The sequence below is a fragment of the Excalfactoria chinensis genome, chromosome 3 (genome assembly GCF_039878825.1).
Source record: "Excalfactoria chinensis isolate bCotChi1 chromosome 3, bCotChi1.hap2, whole genome shotgun sequence".
NCBI lineage: Eukaryota > Metazoa > Chordata > Aves > Galliformes > Phasianidae > Excalfactoria > Excalfactoria chinensis.
Window position 1 is genome coordinate 23203159 of NC_092827.1, and position 19936 is coordinate 23223094.

The 19936-nt window shown below is 34.4% G+C and overlaps 1 protein-coding gene across 11 annotated transcripts in view; it reads right to left on the minus strand.

The window, feature by feature from the left end:
- Nucleotides 1–19936, minus strand: part of KHDRBS2 (KH RNA binding domain containing, signal transduction associated 2) — a 329216-nt gene that overhangs the window by 17732 nt on the left and 291548 nt on the right. For 2 of the 11 annotated variants that reach the window (XR_011903064.1, XR_011903063.1), the window contains exons 9-12: nucleotides 18107–18280; nucleotides 5861–16114; nucleotides 3206–3268; nucleotides 227–331 (exon numbers count right to left, since the gene is read on the minus strand). Coding sequence is in view for 1 of the 11 variants with exons in the window: in XM_072331773.1 (XP_072187874.1) it covers nucleotides 18183–18280 (98 nt within the window). In the remaining 10 variants the exon portion in view is untranslated. Of the gene's footprint in view, nucleotides 1–226; nucleotides 332–3205; nucleotides 3269–5860; nucleotides 16115–17144; nucleotides 18281–19936 lie in introns of those variants that run through there. The other 9 variants (XR_011903068.1, XR_011903065.1, XR_011903070.1 and 6 more) reach the window with 6 other exon arrangements.

The following is a 19936-nucleotide window of genomic DNA, read 5'->3' on the forward strand; positions in this document are numbered from 1 at the left end:
AGCCAGTCACCAACTTCCCTGCTGAACTATGGTGTCTCTCCAGAGATCCTTATTCAATTATTAATGCATCTGCTGCTAATTTCATCATGCAGAGTGTGAATTTGTCTTTCCGCATCGAATTCTAAGGGAATTTTGTAAGAAATATAGAGCTTGTCAGCACATGAGAGTCAACTCATATTACTGCTGCGCTGCAGCCATTTATAACAAAACTAAAATGAGCACTCACTTGTTTGGCATTAATTTAATGTCCCACTTAGCTCCTATCATACGTAAATAGCCATTCCATCCATTTAAGCATTTCTGTTCGTGCACATAATGAAGTACTCTGTACCTGTCAAGTAAGCAGAATTCATAACTGAAATAAGAAATGGATGAAGACACTCAATGTTATTAATATTAAGGTTTTAGAGGGGCAGCACCACATTTTTTTCTGGCTACAGGTATCCCACTGTGAAGTTCACCTTTTATCCCATGCTGAAGAGAGCACATGAAGATGTGACACACATACACAGTAGTGTGCCAGAAATATTTTTGAAAGAAATATCATTTCAACTCATGACACAGTTAACAACAGCTGTAGTTGTCAAACATGCTCAAAACAAAATAAATTAGCTAGCCAGCCTCTTGGTATTTAAATGTTCTTTATGTTCTCTATTTTAGGAAAACATAGTTTAATTTTAAATGGCATTCTGGTTATGATCAGCCTCTCTTGAAGAAATTTTTTATGAGAATGAATGGAGATAATGACTCCTATTAGTCACTGTCATTAGCACAAAACATTAAAAACTACAATATTTATAACAGGCTATGACATGACAATTAAAACACAACTTTCTATCACTTGCATATGATTCAGCCACAGCTGGTTGCTATTTTCTAAAGTTAAAATGATAGAAGTCTGGTAATGGCTTATTTAATAGCATGTTCATCATCGGATCTAATTGTTTTCCACCACAGGGTATGAAGCTTTATGTCCTCTATCAACCCAAAACAAACAGCCATGCTGCTTAATGGTTGTTCAATTAATGTTTATGGTGCTACTTTTATAACCTGAGTTACAAGACAAATAAACTCCAAGTAGCAATTTAAGAACCTTGGAAACTTAATGGGACTTCCACTGTTATCAGACATTACTAAAATACCAACAGAATCCCACAATTAAGGATATCAAACAGAAGATGCTAGTCAGCATTGGTGAATTCATCCAGGAATATGTTATAACTGCCAAAAGAGACTTTCATGTAGGAAAAGACAGTTGCATGTCTTCAGGTTAGCTGCCTTGCAATTGCTGCTCCTGCTGAGTTAAAACAGAGAAGATCTGTTCACCTCAAGTCATGTGAAGGTCAGACTCCATTGCTCAAACTGCAAAGTTATTCCCCTGAGAGTGATTTACCCCCAGTAACCTAGATGCTCTCCACCTACTCATAATTCTTTCTCCTATTTAGCAGAACACACGCTGATTAAAAGGAAAGAAGAGTTCAAAGACAGGTTTCTCTGTTGCTGCCTTACTACATATTAATTTGTATCTCTCCCTTTTGCACATTGCCTGTAGAGAACAATGTGAAACCACTATAAATATGTTTTCACTGGAGAGCTGCCATTGTTCTAAATTATGAAAGCCAATGATTTCTGACTTCTGCTGTTATCTGTATATAGCAATAATATATTCATTCAGAGCTTCCCATTTTAATTCAGCCTACCTGATCTCTGGCTTCTAATGATGTATTGCATGCCCGTATTTCTCCAAAGTAGCCAGGCACAGTTAGGCAAGAAAAAATCAGATCTGGTGGGTGGTGGAAGTTTCTTTTCAGGACCTATATATTTTTTCACACCACAAATCCTACCTGATTGATGCAAAAAAATTTTAATAGAACTACTATTACCCTGCCTTTCTTCCCATCCTCACAGTAATTCTAGTATATCAAAATGAGTTCCATCAATGGGCAAAAAATGCTCGGTGAAGTTTAAAGTCTGTCAAGCCTTTTAGGCAAATTTTCTCAAAGACTGAAGGTGAGAAATGACAAACTTATCACCTACCCTGCTGATGTTTAAAGCTGACTGCTTTTGATTACGAAGCAATGAGCCTTCCATTTCTAAGTTCATTTTGTGTTTCATAAGTACCTCTTCACAGAAATTATGCGGTTGAACAGATTTGACTTTGATTGGTTTAATGCTACGGTTTTATTATTTGTAGTGAATACAGGCCTCTCTTATGGTGTTACTGAACGTTTAGGAATATTTCAGGCCGGTGACAGAATTACTTTTAATTCTTATGTGTTATTACTTTTTTCTTAATCCAATAACAATATATTTAAATAAGGTTGCTGTTAGACTTGTGCAATTGCTCTGTATGTACTCAGACTGCACTTCCTCTTTGGTCCAGAAGGAAGAATAAAATGAACGCATTTCTGCCTAGTGAAAGACAAAACGCTGAATTGTCCGTGTGTAAATTGATCTCAAAGCCAGAAGGAAAGCCAGTGTGGAAGCAACAGTTGATGGAAAACTTCTGAATTAAACCTACAGACTTTATGGCTGTAATTCTCAACAGTCAGTGCTGTGCTGTGGAAGAGCACAGCCACCATAGGCACATGCATAAAACACTTAATTGCTCTTTCAATGTCATATAACTTCATGAAATGCAATTCAACTGTCCTGGGAAGCTCGATACACTTATTTTCTGGTACCCTTCCAGTAATATGCCCTTTACATAATTATGTAACTTCTCGTGATGTGCACCGTGGACCTCAATGATAAAAACCCGTTTCATGTTAGATGAACACAACTTCTTGTTTGTTCATTTTAGACATAGTAAGGGACAATGTGTTTAGCCTCATTCTAATGTTGAATGGAGTCAGACAGACAGGTCAATAAACGTTAAAAGTTATATTTGACTTTGAGAGGAAGGAGAGTTTAAGGCGCAGCCTACAGGATAAATTAAATCCTGACTAAGCATTCATTAGCTCTGTATCAGTGTTACAAGGACTGATTACCCACCTGATTTTATATGCTTTGGAGTGGTTAGAAAGGCAACTGCAGAACTCACCAATAAGTTCTACTGTTAAGCAGCAATTTGATATACTTATTATTAGTATGGTCCACCATGTCTTAAATCTATTAGCTTCAAGCTGAATATTCTCTGCATTTCATTCTGTCTACCTTCAGAAAAATGCATGCAGTTATCCAATTCATCCCCTTATTTGCTTACCTTTTTCCATAGATCATCACTATACTGCATGAGAGGAGCAACATATCCCAGTTATTAAGGATGCTGTTAGAAAAATAAAGTAGGCTCCCTTTAGCTACACTTCAAACTATTAGTGACATATTAATGTAATACATATATCTTCAGTATTTCTCTGGCTTTTATTAACACCAGCTGTCTGTCACACAGTCTATAATATTAATTTCCACAGTATCTATAAAAAGATGCAAGGGGCTCAAGAGGTGTTTTGAGTGAGGATACTGTGATCTTTGTGTCAAAGTGATGACACCTGTTTTTTGACATCCTGAAGCTGAGGCCAGCAAAAGCTGTAGGCTACCGAGCACTTCTGAAAACAAAGATATGCCTTTAATGCTGAAAGGGAGATGGGAATTTTTAATCTATAAAAAATTGTTGAGGGTCATCAACAGGATTGACTTCTCACAAAAAAAAACCAAACCATTTATTTATTAAATAACTCAAGAACAAAGTTACCAAAGGAAACAAGTGGCAAAATTCGTAGAAGCTAAAATAAAAGCTCTGTGAAATTCCATAGGCCAATAATCAGTTATCCAAAAACCAGTTACTTAATCTGAGATAGCCATGTGGTCTCCTTTTCAGTGGTATGCATTTTATTACATTTGTTTTTAACTCATCTTTAAAGGTGGGCTAAATCATCCTTTACACCTGAATGTCTTTCCTGCATTGGGTATAGGGGAAATCTCAAGGAGAAATTTAGATACAATGCACAACTCTGAGGCAGCTGGTTTTTAGAATCAACTCTATGACTTTTGTGTTGTTGCAGTTTCCTGTAATTTTTTAATATAACACTTAAATACTGTTTTAAGAAAAATGAATTAAAAATAAAAAGGAAGATAAAAGAATGTAAGTCCCAAGGAAATAATGCTAATTTTTCTCTCTCTCTCTCTCTCTCTCTCTTTTTTTTTTTTTTTTTTTCCTATTACATTTTATTTTGTATAGTAGTGTTTTCAACAATTCCTTGTGTTGACAGAACATTGTACAGAAATCCACCTCTGGATTTGTAAAAAAACCAAAACAGTTTATGTTGATTGGGCTTTTGTATCAATTCCTATAACAAAGTATAAATTTTCATGGATTTTTTGGGTATCAAAATAGTTACTATACACACTGATTCATAATCCAACCATCAAAAGGTGAAATACCAATAGAAATACAGATAGAAATATCTACATTTATGGATCCACTTTTCCAAGTCAAGGGTCACTATTCCTTGCTTCTGGTCACGTTAATATTGAACAAAATAGAAACAATGCAAAAGACAGGAGTGAAAACACATTTGGAAATGTAAAAATTGGTTATATAAGTTACAATGTATGAGTGAAGTTACACGGGCTAGAATGAATTTTGAACTAACTGAAAGCTGGAACAAAAAATAAGAGGATACAAGAACAAAAAAAATAAGACTTAATTCTTCATTTACACTTGACTCTTATCATGTGTCTGAAAAATGAATGTAACATCAGGAATGATGCTCATAATTACAAAAGAAGTTTTGGATCAAAAATATTTGAAATAAGACATGTTCATCTGCAGACATTTTAGGGTCAAGAAGTCCTTAGAAATTGTGAAAGCCTTCCAGGCCTTTTATATGCTTAGCTCCTCAATATCTGCTTTGCTCTGCACATCAAACAGAACCAGGCACACTGCTCACTGCACAGGACTCTGGCATCCCTGCAAAAAAATGCCTCAGTGAGGTTATTACAAGAGGGGAATATGGAAATGGTGATCAGGCCTTGTCTGAAAAATATGCTCAAGTGGTGCAAAGAGGCTATAAATGCAAAACAAAATGGCATAATGGAAAGGGGAGCAGATGAAAACTGAAAATGTCAGAAAATGCAAAGGAAGTAATGGAAGCTGGTGAATCTTGGTGTTTTATGAATTCACCAATTAAAATAAAATTAACTTTGCTCACAAGTATTAAAGATTATATTAGGTTCTTCAGATATGTACATGAAGATGTAGCCTTCAATAAGATTCTTTCCTATATTTTTCCACAGAAGTCCTAACTCTTTTAGAATACAAGGCTGAAACAAATGTTTTTATCTATCCTAAACTTTAGTGATATTGTGTAAGATTACTTACTTTCTTACAGGTTTTCATTGTTCACCATTTGTAATAAGAATGATACAGTAATTGAACCGTAAAAACATTGCTAAGCATATGTTCAAAACATTTCATGAAGTTACCATAATTATTCAAGATAAACAAATGGAGAACAAAACAAACAAAAAAATCCCACCAACATCCCATAATCAGCAAAATATTTTTAATGTTACCATCTGAGTGAGTTAAGTTATACCAAAAAGAAAGGATTTCTCACAATACTTGGCATTTTAAAAGCTGCTTCCGTGCTCACCATATCATATACGCTTATTTGGATTATTTTTTAATATTTTTATGCTATTTCTGTGAGAAAGGTGATTAAACATTGACTTTCTTTACCACAGAAAGACAGCACATATGGCAGATGATGTCATATGCATCTCTGTACATGAGCACCTTAAGTGAACAAGTTTAAAAGAATCCTCTTTAATTTCAGACTGAATTACCTCAGTTTCAAGCTAAACTACCTGACTTCTCATATAGACTATAAGCAAATAGAGAAATAGCATAGCTCACCTGGTAGGCTGGAAGATCACTTTGAGTCTAAGTGCTGAGAAATTCTGGAGAGGGTGCTAATGGTGGGTTCATAATTAAGGGCTTTGGAGACTCCCAGTCTGAGGCTCAGTGTTTCAGACCCCACTGATTCATTTCAAATGATGCTGAACAAAGTCAGTCCATTGAGTACCATTCAAAATGTACAGTACTTCTCTAAGAGCTCCAAAATTCTGAAAATAAAGAATAATTAGCCACATACTCAATGAAGAACAAAGAATTTATCACATGAATATTTATCTTAAACTACTTATATAGATTCACACAACATCTCTGTAACAAGAGGGTAGTCTGGATGATGGACAGCTCTTCCAAATTCTGCAAGCTATGAGATACAGTCCCACAACTTATCTTTATCTCTAAATTAGAGACATATGGGTTTGAAGGGTGGAATCTTTGGTGGATAAGAAATTGGTTGGAATGTTTCAGTCAGAAGGATGTGGTAAATGTCTAGATAAAGGCCAGTGACAAGTGGTATCCCCCCTGGGTCCATCCTGGGACAAGTACTCTTTAGTACCTTCATCAATTACATAGACAATGGGATCAAGTTCATCATCAGTTACCATGATGACACTGAACTGAGTGGCATAATTGACAGGACAGAAGAAAGGATGCCAACCAAAGAGATCTGGACAAACTGAAAGGTGGGCCCATGTGAGCCAAGTGATGTTCAACAAGACCAAGTGCAAGGTGCTGCACTTGGATTGAGAAAATCCCAGATATGTGTACATATGGAAAAGGACTTGGGGGGGTTCCGGTTGATGAAAAACATAACGTGACATGGCAGTATGTGCCTGCGGCCCTTGTCTGCATCAGAAGAGTGGTGGCCAGCAGGGAGAGGGAGGTGACTGTCTCCTTGTCCTCTGCCCTTGTGAGGTCCCATTTGGAATACTGTGTTCAGGTCTGGGGCTCCCAGCACAAGAAAGATGCAGAGCTGCTGAAGATGGTCAAGAGGAGGGCCGCTTATATTTACAGAAGGCTGCAGAACTTCTCTTATGAAGATAGTTTGAGGAAACTGGGCTTGTTCGGGTTGGAAAAAAAAGGTTCCAGGGAGACATCATTGTGGCTTTCCACTGTTCAGAGGGAGCTTATAAACACAAGTGAGATAAACTTTTAAAATAGGTAGAGAGTAATAGGACAAAGGGAAATAGTTTTAAACCAAAACTGGGAATTTAGATTAGATGCTGGGGGAACTTCTTCACAGAGAGGGTGGTGAGGCGCTGGAACAGGCTGCCCCATCCCTAGAGATGCTTAAGGAAACACTGGATGGAGCCCTGGTCAGCCTGATACAGGGGGTGCAGCAGGGGAGTTGGAACTAGGAGATTTGAGGTTCTTTTCAACCCAAGCCATTTTGTATAATTCTATGATAAAGATAAATCAATAACAGAAGTTAACTTTCTTTTCTATACAGTTCTGACACATTTCCAGTGTCCTGCAAAGATCATAAGTAGAATGGAAGAGCATGTGATCATCTCCTTAGGGTGACTAAATTAATAAATGTGCACAATAGAGCAAAAAATGAGGAAAAGGACTAGAAATGTTGGCATTTCTATTTTTCAGTGTATGTGATTCTACTGTATGAAATTTTATGGTATCATTCTATCTCACCTTTCTCATATTCTTTTTACCATGCAACAAATTTGTGAAGTGCTAACTTACTTCCATACTTTTTCTCCACATTAACACCAACACTGTCTTTATGCAGCCATTTCAGAGTACTAATTATATAAATCTTGAGTTAACTAATTAGGGGAGAGTTGACGTCTATAAGAAAGTTTTGGTTTGTGTTTAATTTATTGATAACATTAACACACTCTGGTTTATGAGAAACCAGCTAAAACCAGTTCCTCATAAAATTAGTGGATCAAGAGATAATTTGAATATTTAGGTGGAATGTGGAGATATTTTTTAGATATATTAGACTCTTCAACCACCCAATGGAGAAAATAAGGTACATGTAAAGATTGTTCGGTACTCTGATTTCTTTTCTGAAAACAAAGATCACACCAGTGAATATACAGGTACCCTAGGTGCCTACAGTGGCCAAAGCTAGGTACTTGAAGCTAGTTGATGATTTGCCTAGCTCCCTAGATGGCACACTAAAGTAACTTCTCATAAGAAGAAAATGAATTCCAATCAGTGGGTTAGGGTAACAGAGATATTTTAGTATATCTTGTAGGAAATTGACAAAACTGAGTTGGCAAAAGGTAACGTTTTGGATGTCTCAGGATTTTCCCCCAAACAAACAGATTTTCATAAAGGATGGAAAAGCAATTTTTGGTATCCTATATTCCCTACCACAATTAAATTCATGTTACTAACTGCAGGAGCAGACAACTTGGAAATTGTGTAAAACCTTCCATGAACTTGGAGATACATTTTCTATAATGGCAAGTACTAAATAGGTAAAACTATCAGGTAAACAAAATAAATAGTTAAAGTAAGCCAAGCACTCTGAAGTCATGCAAATATGAACTAAGGAACAGCAAAACCTTCTCCTTTTTTTTTTTTTTTTTTTTTTTTTTTTTTCAGTATACATTTGGTATAGTTTCTATCATGGATTAGTTTGTTTTTTTTTTTTTTCCCCTGCTTGATTTTGTGTGTAAGAAAGCTCACTGAAAGAACAGCTATTTAGTATTTCTTCTACCCTCATTATTCAATATGCTGTTCCATTCTTTATGTGCTTAACTTTAATCCAATCCTTCATTCTGAGTCAAATGGATGCATGACAGAATAAAGTTGTATATTTTGGAATCTGGGTATTATCAAGGAGAGCTGTGAATGAGAGAGTCACCCAAATGAGTCAATACAAAGAACCTGGTATGAAAACTATGTCATATATAGAAATATATATATATTGTAGATCATTAATTTATTCCTACAGTTGTTTTGTTTTTTTGTTTTTTTCAGTTGACTTTGCATTACAAAGTAAGGTCTCTTATCTTGATCAAGCTAGTTAAGAAAACTCAAAATAAACAAAAACAACTAATTAGTTCAAAATTATCCATGAAGAGGTCTCAAATAGAACTGCTATTTCTAGAATTGCCTGCGCTGTAAAGTTGAATAATTTTTAGGGTCCATTCCTGTTGTGTTCAGTGAAGGCACTGGATATTTTCAGGAGTAAACCTTGTCAGTTTTATGATACTTGTCTGTTGTTCATCTAACATAAAACAACAGCAGCTTACCATGGCAAGAGATAGAAATGCAAGAGATGCCAATATAGCTAAGTACAGCTATAATGGACAAAAGAGGATAGTAACAAGCTTCTTCGAATTCAGTCTGGCATGTTTATATATGCACAGCATACACACACTAGACTAGCTGCTTCGTTCCACGGCCTAGAAAAACTGAGTGGGATTCCAGTTGATGATGGTGGTATTTCTCCACCACAGATTAAAGAGTTCAGGTCTCAAAACAAATGGCAGCTCAGAATACAACTTGTGTTTCATTTCCTGATAAATCTTCTACCCTACTCTGCTGTTTTGCCAATTACATTTTGTTATCTTTGACCTGCTGAGTGACTTAAACCACATCAATTAGCTTCACTTTTTATCTAACTCTCCATTATCAAAACAGAGGTTGAAACGCTTGCTTCCTTTAGCAAGTATTTTGAGTTCTCCCCAGCAGTTTCTTCCAGTTCTGTAGGTGCTATTCAATTTTTATAAGAGCTATGCAGTATTGCTGGTGTTACAAACATAGACAGACACATTCTTTTCTTTCAAACAAGCACCAGAGTCCCTTAAGAACATAGTCCACAGGGCTCTATAATCCAGTGTAGAGTCTGTTTTGGCTTATATCTGCAAAGAAGTTCAGCAACACTACAATTAAAGACCATGTAACAAAAAACCTCGTGCCTCCTCCAGAAAGTCAGTTCTTACTCTATGAAAATAAAGGGGTAGCTGCCATAAATAGACAAACTTAGTTTCCAATTTGAGATCTGGAATCAATGAGAGTCCCACATAAATATCTTGAACTAAGTCTTTTTCTTGTGCATGATAAAAGTAGCACTGGTACAAAAAAAAGTTAATCTTGCTGGTGGTATTGCAACACTTCCATTCTTCCTGTGTAGTTTTTTTTAGCCTGGACTATATAGAGAGGGCTCCTCTAAAGCTGTATCTGCCTGCATGGAAGTGAAAGGGGCATTCAGGACAAGTGTCTCTGACAGAGAACTGCAAACACTATTTCACAGTGGCAGCTACAATTACAAGTAGGAAAACAAAGGGGTCAAAGGTCTACCAGGTCATAGGCTTCTCAGCACTGTGAAAAGATGCAATATCTTGAATTGCTCTTCCAGAGACAAGGCTATTTCACACCACCTGCTAAGCAAGGAAGTGGTTGGAATAACTTGATTTAATCTTTAGAAGATATGTCTTCTGTTTGAAAATAATTAAATTATACAAATATAACTGCAGATCAAATTAAGAAGTTCATATTACATTTCTTGATATCAGCATGGATTTTTAGTGAGTGAAAACTGAATAAGATCAGCAGGATTGAATTATCTGTTGTAACGGTACTTTGCTTAACTGGAGACTATCCTAATATTCTTCCCAGTTGTTCATATTTCTACATCATAAAAATCTAATACATATATTAAAATTTGTACAACATTCAAAATATCATATAGAATGAAGAAAAAAATAAAAAGCCAGTTGGTTTTAATACTGTGATGATATTCAACTGAAATAACATTATCAGAAAATAGTGATCTTCCATTTGAATGAGAGTGTCCTTAATTATCTTTTCAGCTCTATTTTGGGAAGAAGAGGATGGAAAAGAAGGAAAAATTTGAATTTTTCAAATGGTTCTAAAGGGCTGTCATAATTTCAAGAAGAAATAAAATGAGTTACTAGCTAAGCAATGAATATGGAATAATGAGTGAATACAGAAAATCATACAATATCTTTGGTTGACAAGGGACATTAAAGATCACTTAGTTGCAGCAAATGCAACAAACAAACAAGCCAACAAAAAACACCCCAGAACACCAAATATGCACATTATGTTGAATTTTGTTCTATTTACTCTGCAAAAGGAAAGAAAAGAAACCAGAATGTCATAAGCAAGCAGCTCAGCAGTTCATCGGTCACATGCCCTGACTGTGTGGTAGCATTGCAGAGGTCCTGTAATGCAAGAGTGTATAGAAAAGTTACTAAGTGAGTTAAATCATGTAATCAGCATACATCCAGTATGACAGGAACAATGCTAGACACTATGTAAACAGGTATTCTCACACTTCATAATAACACCATATCAAACATTTAATAAGAAGAAACTATCCCTCAAACAAATTGAAAGAGTACAGAAGAAATACGAAGAAATAAAAACGTCTTCAAAATTAATTCTACTCTTAATAGACCACTGAAGCATTTCCATTATCCTATTTTCACATTCATATGTCGCTAAAAGATATCAAAAAGTTTTCACCATTTCTATACATATCTTGAAAACTTCTTTGGGAACTCACAGGATTTATGAAATCAACTATGCAACTCGTTTCATTTTCCTTTTGATGTGTGAATGTGTGTCCTATATTGATATAGCACAGGTGTGATCTTCCTCCTACAAAACTTTCTTCTGATGTACAGACGTTTGAAGTTTGAAAATCTTGTTATTCTATGGTAAAACATCCTAAATTTCAAAGATAAATCAATTGCTCTAGAAAAGAAAGCACATATATTTCAGTGAGTCCTTAGAGAGCTTCTTACTATGTTTTATATAAGCAAAAAACTCAATAAAACAAAACCAACCAAACAAAAACCTATCAAAACAAACAAACCTTGAAAGTGGTACAATTTTAGTAGAAATTAAGAAAACTGCTTTTATTATGCAAAAGTTGCTGGAGATTGCTTCCAATTGAGAATGAAAACTTTATTCCAGATTTGCATTATTTAGAGTCATACTAATTTTAAAATGTTCTATTGAGTTATAGAATAAATGGCTTAATGAACCAGAGATCATGAAATCTCAGAAAATGTTTCCTGTAATTGTGCTCGGAAGCAAAGTTCAACTATAGATTCCATTGCTTTTGAAGAAATATACTGCATACAGCAAGCCTTCAGTAGAAGGTATCAGCACGTTCTTGAGCGAAGCTCATTATTTGTCTAACAACCACAAAGATCAGAAAATCTATAGGGAGAATCAGTTTCCTTAATGTCTCAAAATGAATGTTAGCATTTTACCTAAAGAAAAAAGAAAAAAAAAAAAAAAAAAAAAAAAAAAAAACTTAAAAAAAATAAAAAATAAAGGCTTAATGGTTTTAAAGGGCATTCAGTCAGGTCTCAATGAGAAATACTAATGACTGGAAAAATGTAATTAGCTAGCAACAGAGTGGCAGATGTTGACTGCCTTTGAAACAGTAATTAGTACAAGAAAGTTATCTGTGTACCTTTTCTAACTTCATAGAACAACATAGTAAGATGGGTAACATGAGATATCCTTTTTTAAACTGTGAGTTAATTGGAACTAAGGTTCTAATAACTGCATGGAGGTCACAAAATGCATCTATATTTTTAGCAGAAGAGAAAACTTCAGAATACACCAGAATTATTTTTCTGTTCAGCATTCACATATTGTCCTGTTTTTGCTGTGATTATTAGTTTGGGTGCCTTTTGTACTTTGGTTAGTATACTGAAAACAGAGGATTACTTGAAATAGATACTAATATATTCTTCATTCTTTAGATGTACCTTTAATTTCAACCAGGTGCTGTAAATTTGGTAAATATATATATATATATATACTTTAACAAATTCTGATAATAATCTTTTTTTCCTACTTTGATAAAATGCATCTACAGATGAACTATGCCATTGTCGACCCTAAATATATATGTTCTGATATGGGGTCCTTTGTCATACAAGATGGAGACACTCTATGATAAGACCCGTATGATCTTTTCCCAAATCAACAAAACCTTCTTCCATTCTCAGGTCACTAACTGAAATTAAATTGGATTATAAAAATTCAGGTTATATTTTGAAAAAAAAAAAAAAGTTCTCCCCCCCAACCCTCTCACACACACACAAAAGAAAGGAAATGCACTGAGTAGGCTGTACAGAAAACACTGATGTCCAGAGTTGGTAACCTTATTTAGTCCTTCTGCAGGTCAATACAATACAATATTATAAGTTTTCTAAGACTCCTCTTCCTAATTGGCCCATATTCTTCCTTCTCTTGATATTTTTGTGATAAAATGTTAAGACTTTTGCATAATGCACTCATGTATGTTCATTAAATTAATTTTAATGGTAAACTGGTTCCTTTCGTAAATTCCAGAAGCTCATATCAATCCTGGCCTCAACCAGGATCCCTAGTTGCAGCAAGACACAGACCCTTCAGACCTGCAGTTTTTGCTGACCAGGTTTTTACATCCATTCCTTCGGAGCTATCACTGCCACTATGGTTAGTTTTTTATGGTTAGTTTATACTTTCATTGACAGTGTTACTCAGTTTTGAAAATCAACACATATGCAAGTATAATAGACTAGTTATTGCTGCACTGTAGACTGAATGAAGCACATACAGTATGGAATATCATCAATTTTATGGACACAGTACCATTATTCCGAATGGATGCTGAGAACTTCAAGGAACTAGAATTATATACTCTATACTCTCTGAGGTGAGGTCACATGTGTTATACGTCCAAAGGTTCTTCATTTGTTCATAAAAAGATTTAAGATCTTCAAACAATGTAAGATGAGCTTTGAGATAAAAAAAATAGCCAAACAGATGAAGTAGTCCAGGAATGTGAATTTCCTGATCTGTTACTTTTCCAGGAGCCCGTCCCTTCTGGTGCATCTTTGTGGAATCAGCTCCGGCAAGTGACTGTGCTCTTACTCACTTAATGCTTTCTTCTGACTCTACTTCTATATAGCCTTGAAAATTGCTTCCCCTCTCTGGAAAGTGAAGCTGTGCCAGTATAATATATGAAGAGACAAATGCTATCACTATGCCATTCACTCCACTATCTGATCATTTCAGCAATGCAGACTGTCAGTTGTATTATGAGACTCCAGAAATCAAGAGTTTAAAAAAAAAAACAAAACAACAAAAAAACCCCATCCATTTAATACACAAAAAACAACTTATTTAGGGCAATAAGCATTGTTACCACCTATTATTTCTTGAAAGAATGGTATTCAAAAAAACTTGACAGGTCCACGTACTGAGAATTATAATGCATTAATTTATTTTAAAGATCAAACTGATGGGGTCAGCCTGTACAAAAAATACAGGTTTGCTTTAAAACATGGTTTTGATACTGAAAGCCATCTTTTCTTCCTATTACACAGAAAACAATTTGATATCTGAAACCATATTGGTGGGTGATTAGTGTCTTGGAATTAACTGTAACACAAATAAGCTTCTATGTCTTCTGATGTCTGTAAGTTTTCAGGACAGAATTATGGCTGACTTGGTGGAGCTTTTTATGTAAGACCCATAGATGACTGTTAATTAGTATAATCAGAATCCCCTCTTACTCTGTCACAAATTAAGAAGAAGAAGATGGACTTTTTATTAAGACAACATTGTTGATTAGCTTTAAAACTTCTTCCAAAATTGATGTGAAATATACCTTGCAGTTAGCATGGAACAGCATGTACAGTCATGGATAATTTTTCACGCTAATTTCCCAGAAGTCAATAGAACAAATATTTGCATAAGAAGCTGCTTTCACTGACTTATCTCCATTTTTTTTTCCTTATTAATCTTGTGCAAGAATATTTTACAATGCATCATTTTACTCACATATTCTGCTTTTTTTTTTTTTTTTTTTTTTTTTCCCAATCTACATAAATAATAGTTGTAAAAGTGAACTTTTGAGACAGCAGTGCTAACGGAGAGTACCCTGGTGTATAACACTCTGTACTGTAGTCGACCCACAAGGAGCTTTCATTAGTTACCCTCATGTAAAACCTTGGTGCATCGGAAATGTGAGATTCATTTTATGCATTTACCCCTGGATCTCAGTTACATCAGGCATGGCAACTCAAAGTTTTGTGTAATCACTCATTTTAGTGAGGCATACAAACTTTTCCTGAAATACAGCAAAATCTGTGTCATACAATAATCTACTATTAGTTACACCACTATGAAACTGCATTTATAACAGAGGAATGTATTTTTCCTATCTATAGATATAGATATAACATACAGAGACTAAGTACATATGTGTAACTACGAAAGGTGGGTAGGTGAAATTGTTTAACTGTAGTGGAACACTCAAACTGAAGGAACTGTAGAACGCAGTCACATCACCTTGGCCTGTAAAGCAGCTGTGCTACGTAAATCAAACTTGTCAAGGTCTTGAGGCAGCCCATTGGAGAGGAAAATCTATCTTGCTAGACAATGCAACCTGTGCTGATAAGTAATCATTGAATACACTTGATAGCTGAAAATGTTACATCAGCCAGACCCCAAACACAGAAGAGGATGCCAGAGTGATATATGCGTTTGGTTTGTGTATTTAATGCACATCAGCTGTTTTGTTAATTAACTCTTATCTATATTTTTTTTTTCTTTGTTTGTGTGTGTGTGTGCATGTTTCTAACAGTGATATTTGTCCTCAACTGAAAATCTTACAAAAAAATCTGAAGTCTGTGTGTGACAAGGTTAAAATAGAAACAAACACCTTTATCATTAGATATTTGTAACAAAGAAATACAGCAAATTTTGCCTTGATTCATGTCCTTGCACTGTAAGGCTATTACGGTATCTGCTATTCTAAAGTGTAACAAAGAAATAATTACCAAACAAAAGAGCAAATATTTCTACAGCTATTTCTGTTGCACTACGTAATGATAAATATTTGGAGGAGTAACAGGTAAGCTAGTACTGTATTTTTCAGTATCACATGACTAATTTGTTACCAAAATCTAATTACATTATTGATAAACATGATTTCTTGTTTTTAGCATGAGCAGATATACCCTGTTAATATTCACCATCAAAACACTTGAGTACAATACTGCCATTTGACTGAAAGACATTGTACCTTACAGAAGCAAATGCTTTGATTACCATTATACCATTGCGCTGTTATGTGAGAAAGCATTGCTGGAAATAACTGTTTTAAAACTCGAGCTGAACCTGTTTCCATGCGTTAGTAGAGAGAAATGCACAGATAAAACACAGAAAAGGAAAAAACCCTGAGATGTGGCAGGGCTTACCTGAGCCCTTCTCAGCAGATCTGCTGCTTAGCTGTCCAGAGCCCTGAAACAGTGAGACAGAATAAACTCAATGTAACCATCACACAGCCTACTGCATTCACTTTAACATGTTAGGTTCAAATGACAGGACATATGCTGAATAAACTATCCAAAGAGTTAGCATGCAACTCCAGCTGCAAGAGACTTTGTTCACAAACTACTTTATTCTCATCAAAAAAGTAAACCAATCACATTGACAAAAAGCCACTGTAAACAAAAAGACTGTATTTAAAGGATTAACAGTTTTGGCATCCCTACCATCAAGTCATCTGTTGTTTTTGTTTGCTTGTTTTGTTTTCATCAAAATTTAGGTTATATATTTGTTGTTAGCAAGAGTTGCATTACTATTATTGCTAATTTTAGTTCTGTTTATTACGTTGAGGGTTATATATTGCAGAATAATTTTGTTGTCACTAGTTAATGTTAATTAGATATTTTAATAGCCTATATACCTATTTGTTATCTTTTGGTAGGTTTACTTTTTTAACTATCAGTAACTTAATAACTGAGAATATTTAACATTACTGTTGCATACTCAAAATTACAGAGTTACTATTAGTGTTACCTGTTTAACGTTTAGTCATCCTTTGAGTCCTGCGACATATTTCCTTAATAATCATCAGCCATCAAGTCTGATAGTCTCAAAAGAAATATCAGCCCTCTAACTGCCTTCAAGGGCGATGATATTTAGCACTGAAAATTACAAATAAAGTTTTTGAAGTTGAATACCAACAACTGGGCAGTGACACTGATGATTTGTTTATCAAGACAAATTGATATATACTACAAAAATGCAGTCAACGCACTCTTCCGAGTGAAAACAAATATGTGAATCTATGCAATGCTTACATGTTGAATGGGATATTTAATGTGCGGGGAAACTCAAAGGTTGAAGAACTAGCATTTAGACAGTCTAACAGTGGTAAGTGGTAATCTTACCTCTTTAAACTCCATTACATTCTCACGAGAGACATGCTAATACAAACAAGTCAATCAGAGTTTGTGTTTAGCAAGATCAAGCTTAGAGGATAGTTTAAAATCCATTTATTGTTCTAAAGCATTTTTTTCCATTAACATGTTATACATTAGTGGATACTAACCATGATTCATGTAACAGTTTAGTTTGTTAACTTTTAAATTATTTAACAACCAGAAGTTATTAATACAACTTTTAAAGTCTTACACAAAAAAATCTTAAAACAATCTTGGGTTCATTTTTGTAATTTTTATATAAAAAACATTTTAGGCATCTCTTGAAAAAGAAATAAAGCAGGCATTTAAAGCTAGAAAACAAGTAATTCCAAATTTAGTTTGTTACAAAAGGTTTCAGCTTTATTGACAAATTATGGCAAACATATTTGACAAAATTATGGTTTCCTATTTAGAGAAGCTTACACATGGAACTTTATGTGATTGTTTTTTTTTTAACAAATACAGGTTAAAACACTGAACAAATTCAGTTAGCTACATACATACAGTAGCTGCTTGTTTTCAACCCCATTAAAACAGCATTTAAAATTAAATTTACAAACTTAATATCGAACATCTTAATCTAAACTAACATATATTAAAAAAGACAGGTTAAAACATCTTATCTACAAATTGATTATTGTATGGTTCAAATGAAAAGAAGGAAAAAAAAAATAAGAATCATATTACAGTCTTTCAGCAACCCTAAACAAAAACTCAGCCTTAGCTAGTATGTAGAGAGACTCAAGATCTGTAACAGGTTCATGCTTTTAAAGTTACACACAGCAATGAATACAACCAACAGAACATTATCATTATTATTTTGAATGGTTTATAGACAATGCTTGCCAAAGATTTTTTGTTTCAGCTTTTTTTTTTTTTTTCTCTTTTTTTTTTTTTCTTTTTTAAGTCCGTGTTATAAAATAATACTAATGTCAATGTCACTTCAATGTTATAGGAAATACAAGTAGTACATAGGATAATAATGAGCAATAATCCCTAGGATAGAAAAGAAAATGACTATTACTTGTCTTGTTGCTGTTTATGCGGAGACCACAGGCTATTAATTGTCTTTGAGATGAGGTCACAGATGAGGTGGACCTTCAATATCTACCATAGGGGTGTTCCCTGTAAGCCCCTCGGGCTGACCTTGGAGGAGGTGCCTTTAGGCTGGAACGGGTTGTGGCCCATTCTTCTTGTGCTAAAAACAGAAAAGAAAAAACATGTTGTGTAAATATCTAAACCTGAAACACCAAAGTGTTGTCACCACTAATGGCTGTCAAAATTCTCAAGAGTTTTGTCTGAAAGCTTTAAAAAAACGAGATGACAATTGTCATCCATTTCTTTATTCTTCCAAAAACAGAAACAAAAACTAAACCTACAGAAAATTTAACTTCTAACAGCGTTTTGGCTGTCTTAGGATGAAAAAGCTCTTAGTCCTTTACTCTCAGCAGAGAATGAATATCTATTGTGGTGGCAGTAAAGACAGCTCAGGAAAACGTCACTGCACCAGTCTGCCAGCTCAAAATGTGAGTTTCTAGCTGAAATACCCACGTGAAAGACATTTAACACATCTAGTATGTTGATAAAATGAAGACTGAAATAATAAAAAATAACTGAAATACATTTAATTTTTACTTCCATTAGAGACTGTGAGAAAGAAGAAAACAATGGAAGAAAAATAAGATATAGGAAGGAAGCTGCAACATTAAGAAAATGATTTTTTGCACTATACTTTTTACATTTCATTATCATTAGCATACTTTAATTTGCAGGAATGAAATGTGCCCCAAAAGAATAAATCAAAATCCTTAAAACTTGTTCAGTTTGTACAAAGCTTCTACAAATATTATTATTATTTTTTTTCCCACCCACAAACAAACCTTCCAAAGGAGCACATAGGAAGCAGCTGTGGTATAGCAGTTTAACCTCAAACTTGAACTATTTTCTCAAACAATGGCACCTAACCTTGACCATCTCATCAAACAGTTTCTGTTTTTGCCTTTCATTGACTTCAACAGATCATACAATCAGTGACTGAAGTAAAAAATCACAGAAATAATTGTACATCATCTCTATGTCACCCAGCATAACATTCCCGTGTTACAACTGATGCACACAATCACCAGGCAGCTTCAAAATCTTCATACATTCCCCCAAAATTATGTGATAATCTGTCCATGCTTTTGCAGTGAAATACAGAAACTATCCAGAAATAAGTGTGGAAGACATTATTACAATCAACACAGTATTTAGTAGGTTTGCATTACAAATTTGTCCAAAAGATTAATGACTGCAAAATATTAAAGTAGGAGCCGAGTATTCAGATGCCAGGGCAAAAAGAACACATTTTAAGCTGCACAAAAAGCAGAGACTGGAAACAATAACTCTAAATGATTGAAAGGTGCCTTGAAGCCAGTGGCAAAGGGATACCTGATGTACCTGTAGAGAAAATTTAGCACAAAATATTATTACTACCACTTTCTCTGGTATTAAATTCCTTCTGCTTTTAAGACAGATTGGGCTTTCACTTGTCAGGTCACTGTCAGGAAGATGATGGATACCTGTATTTTTGACTGTATTGAATGTTTTAAGTCACTCAAAATGCTAAATAGTTTTGTTCAATTATTTTATTTTATTTTATTTTATTTTATTTTATTTTATTTTATTTTATTTTATTTTATTTTATTTTATTTTATTTTATTTTATTTTATTTTATTTTATTTTATTTTATTTTATTTTATTTATAGAGTGACCTAAACAAGAAAATAGAGCTTTCTATAAAAAATAAGACACATTGGCCAGGATGTCATAGTATTTAAAATCAAAATTGTAATAGTCATACATTTCAAAGGAA